We start from the raw sequence: 14,969 nt of genomic DNA on the forward strand, positions 1-14,969 counted from the left end.
TAATTTGCCAGGGAACATATACCATGGAAATTAACAAAAGGAAACCAGGGTAGAGAATCTTGAAATGGACCCAGATACATCTCAGAATTTATAAAAAAGGCATTTCAAATTAGTTCTGAACCAAAAAGATAAATGTTTTGTAAAAGTGGTGTTTGGACCACTGGATAGCAATATGGAAAAAATAATAGTAAGTTTACCTCAGCCCTTAAAATCATTCATATCAATGCCAAAACCTCGGCCTCTGTGCACTGGTGCCAAATCGAATCTCAGAGACAGAATTTTGGGTGAAGTAGAAAGAATAACTTTATTGCTTTGCCAGGCAAAGGGGGCACAGTGGGCTTGTGCCTCTCAAAAACAGTGTGTCCTCATCCCAAAGGGATTTGGTGAGCAGTTTTATAGCAATGGTTCAAGGCCAGAGTTGCTGATAAGGATTAGGGTGTGTGCAGGGCCTGCACTCCTTTAATCTGGCCTCAGTTGGTCTCCTGATGAGCTTCTGTGGTTCCTTTAATCTGGAATGAAGAATGCTAACATCTTCCATTTGTTGGACGTTTTAATTCTGTAAAGAGCTTAAAGATATTGTTATGTGTATCCCTTGAGGTGGAACCAGGACCTGCCCCAGGGCTGCACTATTGTTTCTTGACTGCTCCTCCTTTGTCTCTGCATTGCTCCCTTCCCACAGGGTCCTGCTTTGTTTCTCTATTGTTCAAGTGTGTGACTTAAAGAAATCATGGGGGCTTCCCTGGTGGCGCAGTGGTTGAGAATCTGCCTGCCAATGCAGGGGACACGGGTTCGAGCCCTGGTCTGGGAAGATCCCACATGCCACAGAGCAACTAGGCCCGTGAGCCACAACTACTGAGCCTGCGCGTCTGGAGCCTGTGCTCCACAACAAGAGAGGCCATGATAGTGAGAGGCCCGCGCACCACGATGAACAGTGGCCCCCGCTTGCCACAACTAGAGAAAGCCCTCGCACAGAAACGAAGACCCAACACAGCCAAAAAAAAAAAAAAAAGAAAGAAAAGGAATCATGAAAGTCACAACATTTTAAAAAGAATCTTGAATAGGATAAAGTCTTTCCAGGCAAAAACTAAAACCAGAAGCTACAAAGGAAAATCTTGACAAATTAAGCTATGTAAGAGGCAAAAACTTATATGTAGAAAATAGGAAAAATTAAAACTCAAAAGGTAAATACATTTTCAAAACATATGACACAAGACTAATTTCCTTGGTGTACAAAGAGTGTTTACAAATCAATAACAATGGAAAAAGAAATGGGCAAAGGACATGAATACATAGGGAAAAAATTCAAAATCCAGTAAATATATGAAAAGAGGCCAAACAATGATATATCATTTTTCATTATCAGACTGTCCAACATTTAAAACTTTGATAATACCCAGTGTTGGAGAAGCTATAGGAAAACCAGCACTCTCATACACTGTTGGTAAGAGTGTAAATTAGTACTATCATTTTAGAAGAGAATTTGTAACAGCTTTTAAAGTTTAAAATAAGTATATGATTTGATCCAACAGTTCCACTTCTAGGAATTTATTTTAATGATCAACTCATACAAATGAGCAAAGAATTATATGTACAGATGTTCATTTTAGGATCACTTTTAACAGGAAAACATGTAGTGAGAAATTGGAAACAACCTAAATGTCTGTGGTTGTGTAAAAATGTATCCCCAGATTGAGACTCCTTCCTTCAAAGAGTGGAGTCAAATTACCTTCTCTTTAAGTGTGGGCTGTACTAATGACTCAGGAAATAGAATGTGGTGGAAATGATGCTCATTGACTTTCAGGACTAGGTTATAAAAAGCATTTTAGTTTTTTCCTCATTCTCCCTCTTGGGTTACTCACTGTAGAAGCCAGCTGCCATATTGAGAGGACACTGAAGCAGCCCAAAGGAGAGACCTGCGTGGCAGGAACTGAAGCCTCCTGCCAACAGCCATGTGTGTGAGCCCCTGGGGGGTAGACTCTCCAGCCCTAGTCAAGCCTTCAGATGGCTTCAGCTCCAGCTGATGTCTTGGCTGAAACTTCATGAGAGACCTGGAGCGAGAAGAACCCAGCGAAACCACTCTTGAATTTACTACCAGAGGGCCATGAGATAATAAATGTTTGCTGTTTTAAGCACCTAAGTTTTGTTAACAACAGATAACAAATATATTAAATATAAAAAGCTGATTGATAAAATATTGTACTGACATACAATGGAACTCTATGCAGCTATTAAAAATCTTCTTGAGATGTAGAAAGCTAGAAAGAGCACTATCCCCACACTTGCAAGATCAGATAATCTGGAAAATATGCAAATCCACAACTTTTTGTGGACCCATGAGAGAGCTGAGTTCACCCAGCACCCATATAGCCTGAAGACCAAGGAAAGAGAGGCACCTACAAAGAGAGATGGAACTCCAAGCACTTGCCTACCTGGAGCAGGCACTGCTATATGCTGGCAAAGAGAGTTCTGCTAAATTTGTTAGTGGCCCAGTGTAGGCTTGCAAGAGAAAATAGAAACCCAGGGACCACAGACATAATGAATATTTGCATCCACGTGCAGACTTTTCTCCTCCAGTGGTCTCACTGGGCACTCACAAAAAAGATTAGTAGAAGTCCTGAGAAAGCATCCTTGAGGGCATAGCCTGGGGAAGGGGAATATCAGTTGCTGCAGGAAAGACATGAGACAAGGCTTGGATCCTATTGCCCCATATTTCTGACAGAACAAAAGTAGAACCAGCTGCCCAAGAACAGGCAATAAACACACCCTTACAGGGCTGGTAAATCCAACTGCAGTTGGGGAAAAATAATGGAATAAAAACCAAACCTCTGATCCTGGGAGAGAGGTGGAAATATGTGCTGTGCCCAAAACTCCTGCTGGGGGAGGGATAGAAACACTTTGAAGGTCACACCCCCTCAAGACCCAGGGACAGAGTGCCTGCCTGCCTGAGACTTAGAACAGAGCACCTCACAGCTCAGTCCCCAGCCCCAGGCTAACAAGCACTGACTATCAAGTAACAGTGGAGTCTGCTGGGAGAGCTACAAGGGCATGGAGAGACTCTGACACATACCAGGGAAGACCTAAAGCTGAGGGTGCAGCACACATTGAGAAAAACATTTGGTCAAACAATGCCATACCTTAAACACAGGTAACACTTGAGGAATCTGAAGTGCATGGTGTACTTAGGCTAACTGTAGCAACAACAAACTCAAGGATCTACACAAAGGAGTGAAGACTGCAGGAAATGGTAATCACATAAGTAAGTATTGAAGCTTTTTCCCCTCATTATTTATGTCTCCTTAAAAGATAATTGACTATTTAAATAAAAAAAGAACAAGAATATGTTGTGGAGTTTATAACATATACAGAATTAAAACGTATGACAAGAGAACAGAGGCCAAGAGGGAAAAAACTGAAGTACACTGTAGTAAGATTCTTCTATGTGAAGTGGTATTAAGATCATCTGAAGGTACACTGTGATACCGTAAAGATATATACCATAAACTCTAAAGCAAACCCTAAAATAAAATGACAGAGTTATAACTAATAAGCCAACAGATGAGATAAAATGGAATATAAAAAAACAGCTAATCCAAGAGTGGGTGGAGAAAGAGGAGAAATGAGACCACGAACAGGTAGGAAAAATAGAAAACAGTTGCCAAGATGGTAGATATAAATGTAACCATATCAATAATCATGATTTGAACACCCCTATTAAAAGGGGGTTGTTATCAAATTGGATATTTTAAAAATAAAAGAAGAAGAAAAAAGACTTCCCTTGTGACCTACAAGAAACCCACCTTAAATATTGTTAAACAAGGAGGCCTTTAGACTGAGGTGGCTTTAATGCCTTAGTAGCCTATGTAAGCAAACCAAAACCTACACCGGAAATGCCTCAAGGTTAAGAAACTGAAACCTAAGGACAACCAATCACAAACAGCCAGCTTGGCTCTCTCAAATAATGCAAGCACTTAAGCTATAACAAATCAAATAATTTCCTTGCTTTGCTTGTGCCTCTTCTCTAGAAAAGTCTTTCCCCTAGCTTTTGTCAGCGGAGCTCTCCCAACTACTTCTGGTTTGGCCCTGCCCGATCTGAATTGAGTTTTGCTCAAATGAACTTAAAAAGTTTTTAATATGCCTCATTTTATCTGACAGTATAAAGACACAAATAGATTAAAAGTAAAAGGATGGAAAAAGATATCCCAAACTAATAACACTCATTAAAAGAAAGCCAGAATGACAATGTTAATATAAAAACAAAGTGGGTCTCAGGACAAAGAATCTGACCAAAAATCAAGATCATTTAAAAATAATAAAGCGGGGTTTCCCTGGTGGTGCAGTGGTTGAGAATCTGCCTGCCAATGCAGGGGACATGGGTTCGAGCCCTGGTCTGGGAAGATCCCACATGCCGCGGAGCAGCTGGGCCCGTGAGCCACAATTACTGAGCCTGCGTGTCTGGAGCCTGTGCTCTGCAACAAGAGAGGCCGCGATAGTGAGAGGCCCGTGCACCGCGATGAAGAGTGGCCCCCGCTTGCCACAACTAGAGAAAGTGCTCGCACAGAAACGAAGACCCAACACAGCCATAAATTAAATAAATAAATAAATAAATAAATATTTAAAAAATGTATATTAAAAATAATAAAGCGGTTAATCCATCAAGAGGACATACCAATCCTAAATGTTTACACATCAATAACAGAGCTTTGGAATACACAAAGCAAAAACAGAACTGCAAAGAGAAATAAACAAATCTACAATTTAATCTGATATTTCAACTCTTCTCTTGTAAGAATTGATAAAACAATAAAGAAAAAATCAGTAAGAATATAGAATACTTGAACAACACTGTCAACCAATTTAACCTAATAACATTTATAGAACACTGAATCCAACAACAAAAGAATACACACATTCTTCTGAAGTTCACATGGAACATTTAACAAGACAGACCACTGTTATGGGCTGAATTGTGTTCCCCCCTGCTGTTTGGTCCCATCCTGTTGATGGTGATGCTCTTGCCTAGGAACTAGGAACACCTGAGGCACTCACCCAAGCTTGTGGGGCCAGTGTTGTGGCTGGACTAGTCCGTGTGGTTCTTATAATGGTTGCAGTACACACTTCAGCCAGAAACCATCAGGGAGCTTTGAGGAACAAGATTTACTACTCATAGGTCCTGGCGGGTACACAGCACACTCAAGGGTCATGAAGCAAGGTCACAGGTTGAGAGAGACAGAGAGCACAAACCTGGGGCTCTGCCTTTGTTAGGGCCCAAGGGTGAGGTGTTTAGGGTTTCACAGGTTCACTCTTTATTGGTTAATTTAAAGCATAAGAGAGGGAATTAGGGAATGGAAAGGGAGAAGCTAAAGAATGTTGAAGAACAAAGTTGGAGGGCTAATAATACCTGATTTCAAGGTTTATTGTAAAGTTACAGCAATCAAGGCAATTTGATCTTGACATAAAGATAGAAAATTATATCAGTGGAACAGTATAGACCCATATACATGTGGACAACTGATATTCAACAAAGGTACAAAAGCAACAGAGTGAAGAAAGGATAATTTTTTCAGCAATGAGCTAATCCACATCTCAAATCATATGGAATTCTCAATAAGAGATTTCTCATCAGAAACCATCAAGGCCAGAAGGCAATGAGATGATATATTAAAGTGCTGAAAGGAAAAAGACTGTCAATTAAGAATTCTATATCCACAAAACTGTCCTTCAAAACTGAAGGAGAAATTAAGACATTCCAGATAAACAAGAACTGAGATAATTTGTCACTAAAAAACCTTCCCTACAAGAAATGCTAAAAGGAGTCCTTCAGAAATGAAAAGTTACTAGACAGTAACTCAAATCCACATGAAGAAATAAAGAGCACCAATAAATGTAACTACATAGGTAAATATAGCAGATATTATAAATATATTTTTTTTGTTTGTCATAGTCAGCTCTGGCTACTGTAACAAATTACCATAGACTGAATAACTTAAACAACAGATTTATTTCTCACAAGTTTGGAGACTGGGAAGTCTGAGATCAGGGTGCCAGCATGGTGGCATTCTGGTGAGGGCCAGTTTCCTGGCTTGTAGACAGCTGCTTTCTTGCTATATCTTTATGTGGTGGAGAGCAGAGAGAGAACTAGCTCTCTTCCCCTTCCTATAAGGACACTAATCCCATCATGAGGGCTCCACCCTCATAATCTAATTACCTCCCAAAGTCTCCACTTTCAAATACCACCACATTAGAGCTTCTGTATATGAATTTTGAGGGAACACAAACATTTCCTCTATAGCATTGTTTGTAACTCCTTTTTCTCTTATCTGATATAAAAGATAACTTCATAAAGCAATCATTATAAACCCATGATGGTGGATATACAATGAATAAAGATGTAATTTATATGGCAATAAAAGGAAGGGGAGACAATGGAAATAGATAGAAGCAAAGTTTTTATATACTATTGAAGTTAAGATAGTATTAATCCAAACTAGATTGCTATAGGCTGAGATGTACAGTAATCTTCAGGGCAACCACTAAGAAAATAACTCCCCAGGCCCGTCCAGTCAGGCTTATCACCACTCAAGAGATTTTGCTCCTGTGGCCAGCAGAAAGGGCACAGGCTTCAGGGCCAGACAAGCCATGATGCAAATTTTAGCCTGTTATGTGATGCTGGGTGGTTCATTTTCCACATCAGTAAAGTGGGGATTTAAAAAATCTACCCTGTAGAGGTGCCATATGCATTACACAGTGTCAGGCACATAATAGGGATTCCTTATATGGAAACCATTATTACTGCTATTATTATTATTATTATTATTGCTATTCTCCAAGTACCCAGATCCTCTATGACCTTCAGTCTCTCCAAGGTTCAACCCCTATAAAGTCATCTCTGACTATTCCTTTCCTCATCTAGTGTGTTTCTAAGTAGCAAACAATTGGTCACTCTCTAGCTATTTATATCAATAAATGTTGTTTCTCAACTAGGCAGTAAGCAACTTGAAAGCATATATTATATTCTAGTCCAGAGCACCTCTTCAGCGGTAGTACAGCATAGTGCTTAAAATCCTAGACTTTCAAGCCAGACTGTATTCATAGCCCAGCTTCTTCATTTATTATCTAAGTGATTCTGGGCAAGTCACTTGACCTCTCTGTGCTCAGTTTCCCCATCTGTGAAATGGGACAACAATAATACTATAGTGCCCACATAGAGTGGCTGTGGGGCTTAAATGGAATAAGAAGAGTGTCTGGCACAGAGTATCTGCTTAATTATTGTCTGTTGAATAAAGTGACTCAAAGTCCAGAATTCTATATAGCGAGTAGCTGAAATTAGGTCAACTGACACAAATTAATCTTCACCTTCCACCATAAAAATTCAATGTGGAAACACACCCCTTGCTTTGGTAAATTTGCTTGATTAGAGCAACATAGTAAGATAAAAAAGTTGCCAAAGTTGTTTTTCAGGAAATTGTCTGAGACTAAACTGAAAGCCCTAAACCTAGTAATCAGGAGGGTATCCTCATAAACTGCCTATATGTGTGTTCCTCACGGGGACTCACAGCTCTGGGAGAGAGACCACCATTGTTTTGTCTAATTAGTAGAGGAAGGAGATAAGACATGAAAAGGTTACCTTTTGAAGATATTCAATATTATTTGTGTTCCAGGAAAACCATCTGGGAGTAGTCATTATTATCCCTGTTATACAACAGAAGAAACAGAGGCTCAGAGAGGTTACCCAGGGTCATACAGCCGGTGAGTTGGCAGGGCCAAATTCAAACCCAGATCTCCCTGATTCCTAAGCTCACATGCCCCCCCCTCCCCACAATGTGAGGTTCCCAGGTAAGGCTGCTTTGAGCAGAGAACAGGGCTGCCTCAGACTTCTTGTGAAAACACACAGAGACAGACAGCACTCTACCCACGGAGTTTTGACTCCTGCTCACCCTCAGGACTGAGGGACTGGTTTTCTCCTGGCTGAGAAGGGTCTCTGGGTTTACAGAAATGTACTCAAGGTCTTAGAGAAAAATGGAGACCCAACTTATGAGAGAAGGAAGCAGGCACTGCCACAGATCCACCACCTCTTGTGGAAAATGATCTCAGATGCCCTTCACCTTGGCTGGGGGACATGCCCCATCCCCCATCCCGTCGCTCACAAACACTAAAGGCAGAAATGAAAGTGCCTGCCTTCACACAAGGGCCACTTATGGTTTCCCTCCCCGCTCAGCCTCAGCGCACCACTTGGGAGGGCCTTTCAGTTACTTCTCATAACGCAAGTGACTTTGTTTTCTCTGCCACCAGTGAATAAGGGGCAGAAGGAGGTGTCTACTTTGTTGCCAGAGCCTGCCCTGGAATTAGCCTTGCACCATTCGGAAGACCCAGCCGTGCTGAGCGCTGAGCCTAGCAGCCCCTTGGCGAGGCAGTGGTACTCCCTGGCTCTCCAGTCATGTCCTGGCAGCTCTCTGCAGTGGTGGTGCTCTTCGTGTCCCTGGCCGGTGAGTGACACACATGGCTTTCCATGGTGACCCTGCTGCATCCAGTCCTATTAAATGTAAATGCATTCTAGTGCCAGTGACCAAGGTGGGACAGGACAGACTGGAGATAGCTGTAGTGGCTTCAGCTACTGTGGGTATTTGACTTGGGAATGCCTCTTTATTACCTTACGTGTGGAGCACACCTTCATTTTTTTTTCCAGAGGCTTTCACAGTTTGGACTTGTTTTCCATGAGTCAGGCAGAGTAGGTGTCAACCCTGGAAGACAGTGACACTGCCCCCGGTTCCCAAATGGTCTCTAGGCACCTGATTAGGGAGAGTTTGTAGAAATCTCTTCGATTTAAGAGATGGAGAACTGAGCCAGGGCTTAGAAATGGGGCTCTTGCCAAGAGCCTGGGGAAATCATATCATGCCTTGCTTTTTCTGCTTTTCTTAAATGGAGCGCTATGTGTATATTATGTAACAGTGAGTTGTGAAGATGAACGAGATGTGGTCTGACAAACTGTGCCATCTCAGAAAGATGTAAGCCAGGGCATCAAAGATTTCTTGTTTCATTACCAGTATAGGTCAGATCAAAGAGACTGTCTGGGAAGCTGAGATTTTAATGATTCTTTTATGTCTGTGCCCCCTGCTTTCACCAAGAACATTTTCTCCCTAGGACATTGAGTCCTCTTATGTGCTTTATCAAGTTTGCTGGTTGATTCACAATTTCTTCTACTACCACTGACTTGAACATGTGAGGGAACTAGCTCTGTCCACGTGGCCTCACTAACACGCTCAAATGGGAGACACAGCTGCAGTTGAGTGTAACATGAATTGTCATGAAAGTTGGGTGGAAGTTCAGGCCAGCTACCCTAATCCAGGCTGTTTTTCTTTGTGCCACACTTTTAGAATTAGAGTTTCACATTCTTTTGGAGGCAAAATGAAAAGTAATCATTATATTTAGCAGAGCAAGCCAATAAAAAAGCAGAAGATCTCAGTGTAGCAGTAACCCTCAGTGACCTGTCTGTGGGCACCAATTCGATGGCTGGCAGACGACTGGTGGATTCAGGAAGGCAATGAACATGTGATAAATGCACAGGCAGGTGGAAAGGAAATGCCCACGTTGCCCTTTCGTCTCCGAGCTGTACATTCTTAGAGGTGAACATGGGTGCTCAGCTAACAAATGGCAGCCCTGAGATTTGCACCCAGGAAGTTCAGCTTCAGGGTCCATGCTCTGCACTTCTGCACTACACTTCTGCATGCGTATGTTCAAGAAATACTTGTTGAATTGCATGTGAGCGAAAACCATTCGACATTTTGCTTGGAGAGACATAGATTTTAGGTAAGCTAACTATGTAATCTTTATCCAGTCACTTTGCTTCCTGATCTCAAATTCGAACCCCATAAAATGAGATTTAAGTTTGTATCAGTTAAGTTTAGGTTCAGCTGCACATAAGAGACAAGCGCCAAATAGTGAATTAAACAAGGTAAGTATTTGTTTCTCTCTCAAGTGAAAACAAGTCCAGAGGAATTCAGACCAGGTCTGTGTGAGGACTCATTCTTGTGGACCCACCATCCAATGTGTGACTTCCACCTGCAAGGTCTCCTCATGGTTCTAGATGTCTGCTGGAGCTCCAGCCATCACATACACATTGCAGGCTGATTAAAGGAGGAAACAGGAAGGCAATAGAGAGGCCCCCTAGGTGACTGAGCTCCCTTCAAGCAGCCTTCCCAGAGGCCCACATACCCTACCACTTTTATTGCTTTGGCTTGAACTCAGTCACACATTCCTACCCATCTGGAAAGGAGGCTTAGAGTTGGGGGGCTTTATTCCACACAGCAAGTGCTCAGCTTAAACTCATGGTTCGGTTACTAAGGAAAAAGGAGAGACTGGATTTTGGCATAGTCAGCCAGCAGTCTCTGACACAGGGCTAGAGCCCCTTCTGCTCAAGGGTTTTCTTTGAGCCTCAAGTCCCACAGAAAACTGACAGAGGCAGGATTTACATCTCTCTGCTAAAAGGCCTAAGATTAAACTGTGAAACTGTGAGCAGAATCTTGTCAAGGGCCCACCCCTGCTGCCCCACACATCCAGAAACCGTCTTCCTGCCGCATCCAGCTAGGGCTACCTCTGCTGCCCGGGGAGGTGCCAGAGAAAGTGCTCAGGAGTTAAGCTCGACTCCCTGCCCCTGGACATGGCCACAGCACTCCATTTACTCCTCAGCTGTGCTCCTTAGAGCTTTGCAAAAGGTAGCCTCTGAGACCTGCCAGGTCTGCTCCCTGCTGGCCCTCCCCTGACCCCTCCTCACACCCTCCCAAGCTCCCATAATGCTGACTCCTTGCTGTTCTGAAGAGACATGCCAGGTTCTGAAGCCCCAGGCCTTTACACATACTCTTTCTCCTGCCTGTGGGATGCCATCTACTTTCCTGTCTGCCTGAAGAATTTCTCCTTGTGATGGATTCCCCACCCCACCCCATAGCATTCGGGGCCTGCTTCAATAATAACACCTGTCACACTGAGGAGTGTAGTCCATTTCTGTGTCTGCCTCACAAGGCTTTGCGCCCCTGAGAACAAAGACCTACCTCCAGTGCCGGGCCTGGAGCTTGGCTCAGAGGAGGCGCCTCTGTATCTGTTGAATTGGGTGTGGTGGGGAAACCAAACTAAGGCTCTCTGGGAAGGCCCGACTGTCTGGGAAATACCTAAAGAAGCAGTCCTTGTGTGGTCACTGGCTTTCCCAGGGCCTGGCCGATGGGTTATCTCTCAGCTCCTCCTGCAAGTTGTAGGGAAACCAAAACCTTCTCACGCCCCTTCCTGCAGTTCACCATCTAGAGGAATACAAACAAGGGGTTAAGGCTCTGGGGTACTCATTTGCTGAGTCTCTTGGAGTGGGAGCTTGGCAAATCAGTGTGTGGACTTCAGGCTGTGTTCTTTTGAGTGGAAGGAGAACTGAGAGAGTCTGAGCTATGCCCTGCCCTTGCTTCTGCCCACTGCCCTCTTTGTGGGTTTCAGACAGACCAGTGAACTTGACTAAACCTCTAGGTCAAAGATCCCATTTAAAAACTATGACCCAATTTTGACCAAGATTGGTCATATATGTGTGGTCATAAACATAGATTTTGTAAAACAGAGTATTTTTCAGAGTATTATTTCCATTGAGTACCTAACAAACACATGAACTTTCTGGGTTGTATTTCAATGCACAGCATAGCTACTTCTGTCAAATTCCCATCTAATTGCCTGCCCATCTTTTATACCCCACACTCCTACGGGGAGATGAGGAGAGGAGGGGAGGGACCAGAGTGGAGAAGGAGAAGAATATTAGAACAATATTTCCCAGACTTGTTTAATTGTAACACACTCTGTTACTTTCAGTCACTTTTGGTCCTGCCACCTACCAGCCCAGGCTCCTGTCCACCACAAGGTCACATACCATATGGAGACACCATCACCTCCAGGCACCTCACAAAGACTTCCTATATACCAAGCACACTTGACAGTGTACCATGAGTCTTCTTGTCCTGTTTGGGGTGCTGTGCATTCATGAATGGCCAATGTGTTTTTTTCCCTTACTTGAGTTCATTCATCACTGCTGAGAGAGGAGTTCTAATTGCATTATGGGGAAGGCTCCCCCTTTGAAAGGGTGTGCTACTCAGTTGAGGAAATTCTACTCGCTTGAGAAGATTTGCTTTAGTTCATAAGCATAAGCTGTACACAGTGGGATTTTATCAAGGACCTAATCTTCCAGGAGAGCAAAAGTCAGGTGGTTCCCAGTCTCCCAGAGTTCTCTGCAGCAATCTTTGCTTTTTACTACAAGATATTCCTAGATACCACAACTGGGAGTGAATTCTATTTCTTCATAGTAATACTATGACCCTAACTGGGTTCCCGTTGGGTTCTTGCTGTTCAGCCCAAATGAATTATGCAAGTAAATCTGCAACAACTGTCAACCTTCATAACAATCTTGAAAGGGAAAATCTTGCTCCAAGCTCTACAGTATGGGCATGAAGACTCCATGTATGATTTTACAAAGATTTGTAAAGTAAATCTGTAGCCCATAAAATCTGCAACTCTCAAATATCATACATTTCAATTGTCCAAATAAACATTTTAGATACAAGAAAAGACTCTTTAGTAATAGCCTCACGTAACTTAATGTCATTAATAATGTCTTCTTTAAAGGTTATCAAAGGCATTTTGAACTGATACTTTTGTCCTTCCCATTTTGCAAACCAGCTGTGCAGAAATAATTTATAAGTGTTACTACTGGGCTTAAAGTTAGCCTTTTCTTCTGGAAAATAATCACTCTTTTAGCATGTGGACCTTTGAAAGACTCACTGAGGACCACCATTATGAGGGTTTAGTGAACTGGGGTCACTGGAGGGGCACCCTACTCTCCTCTCCTCTGCTTTTGTCTCTTCTCTTACCATTCTTCCCAGTGACATGCACCACCTCCACCCATCCCCAGATCCAAGGGCAGACTTTGGTTCAGACAGGGGCTTGAGTTTCAGCTTCAAAATTTACTAGTTGTGTGATTATGGTCAAGTTAATAGAATTTTCTAAACCTGAGTTTCCTCATCTGAAAGACAGATAAAGATTAGTACCCATCAGAGGGTTTTTGAGAAGAGCTGGTGAAAGAAGACCCTTGACCTGAGGCCTGCCATGTAGTAAGTGTTCAGTAACTTGGAATTTTTGTTGCTATGGGGAAAGTACCCACCTAGAAATGTATTGGATGAAAAGGGAGAGATAGTAAAGGTGTTTACGGATGACTTTAATTAGATATGAAATTCAGGACTCTATAAACACCAGCATAGAGTGATCTTCTTTCCCTTTTCCCTGTGTTTTTCCAAGTCACTGCCCAGCACCGGGCAGTAACAGCTCCAATGAGTGAAAATACAAGGCGTAAACATAGTGAAACCATAGCATTGAAGAGACAGCGCCATCTCTCAGTGTACCTCATCATAAGCTCCCAAGGGACATCATCTGCAGTTGTCTACTTTCTGGCTTGCTCTGTGCTTGGAAGGAGACAAGGATAGAACTATTCTGGTTGAAAAAGATTCAGAGGCCTTCGGCCCTGAAGGGATAGCCCAGGAGAGAACCTATGACAATAATACACACTCTAGGTATGCTTAATATTCCAGGAAGGCTTTCACTCAAACCACCTTGTTTGAGCCTGTTAATAATCCTAGGAGGTCTACAATGCTATAACCACCATGTACACATTCAGTTATTTATTCATTCATTCCGTATCCACTGAAAACCGTCTATGTGCACGCACTGGTGGTGAAAAAAATTACCCACAGTTCCCACCTTGAGGTTGCTTTTCATCTAGTGGGAGAGAGGCACAATTAATAAATAAACATATAATCAGGGCTGATATTCTGCTGGTACACACTGTCTGGACAGGCTTATTGTTAAATATTTGAATACCATCCCCTTATATAATTACAAGCTGTGATTAGTTCAGTGAAGGCAATGAATATAATACTGTGATGGAGAATTGTGAGGATGGGGAGCTGTTTTATGTGGGGAGGATGGGGAAGACTCTTTGAGAAGCTGACATTTAAGCCAAACCATGAAGGATGGCACACCAGATATATCAGAGCACTTATGGATTAATTTAATTTCTTAGTTGGAAAAGTCTGCGCCACTCTAAAGGTTAAGTAAGGGAATGACAGAAACTGGGCTACATTTTGAAAACTGATGGCGGGCTTCCCTGGTGGCTCAGTGGTTAAGAATCCACCTAACAATGCAGGGGACACGGGTTCGAGCCCTGGTCCAGGAAGATCCCACGTGCCACGGAGCAACTAAGCCCGTGTGCCACAACTACTGAGCCTGTGCTGTAGAGCCCACGAGCCACAACTACTGAGCCTGTGCTCTAGAGCCCGTGAGCCACAATACTGAGCCCATACACCACAACTACTGAAGCCCAAGCGCCTAGAGCCCGTGCTCCACAACAAGAGAAGCCACGGCAATGAGAAGCCCGCGCACCGCAAGGAAGAGTAGCCCCCGCTCGCCGCAACTAGAGAAAGCCCGCGCGCAGCAACGAAGACCCAACGCAGCCATAAATAAATAAATTTATTAAAAGAAAAAAAAATAAAACTGATAGTGAAATAAAAAATGGAAGTGAACTGAATCTCTTGTCATTGGAGGTAATTATGCATAGATTGGCGGAACACATGGCAAATATCCAACAGTACAATTCATACATCAGATTAGGGTTTGTACTAGATAATCTTTAAGGTCCCTTTCGAACCTGGGATTATATGATTCTCTGAAAACTATACAAGCTGTGTAAATCTTTATTACTGTTATTCATGCTGCCCCAGCTCTGTCAGGTCGTCACAGCAGCACCCTACCCAGGAGCACACTCTACCCAGGAACTGTCCGGATTCACATTTGAAGATGGAAAATGAAGAGGCATTGGCACTTAGATATCTAGCTGAGCACGCTCGCTGGGGTGATAGTACGACACCCCACACAGAGAAAGGGGAAGAACATCTCCAGTATGC

The 14,969-nt window shown here is 42.9% G+C and overlaps 1 protein-coding gene across 4 annotated transcripts in view; it reads left to right on the plus strand.

Moving 5' to 3' along the window:
• The first annotated feature begins 83 nt into the window (after positions 1 to 83).
• LAMP3 (lysosomal associated membrane protein 3) overlaps positions 84 to 14,969 on the plus strand; it is a 42,454-nt gene continuing 27,568 nt past the window's right edge. For 3 of the 4 annotated variants that reach the window (XM_082394154.1, XM_082394152.1, XM_082394153.1), the window contains exon 1: positions 84 to 8,483. In XM_082394154.1, coding sequence (XP_082250280.1) covers positions 8,435 to 8,483 — 49 coding nt within the window. In that variant the 5' untranslated portion in view covers positions 84 to 8,434. Of the gene's footprint in view, positions 8,484 to 13,043; positions 13,125 to 14,969 lie in introns of all 4 variants that reach the window. The other variant, XM_082394155.1, reaches the window with a different exon arrangement.

This window comes from Balaenoptera borealis (assembly GCF_965194805.1).
Source record: "Balaenoptera borealis genome assembly, chromosome: 5".
Classification (NCBI taxonomy): domain Eukaryota; kingdom Metazoa; phylum Chordata; class Mammalia; order Artiodactyla; family Balaenopteridae; genus Balaenoptera; species Balaenoptera borealis.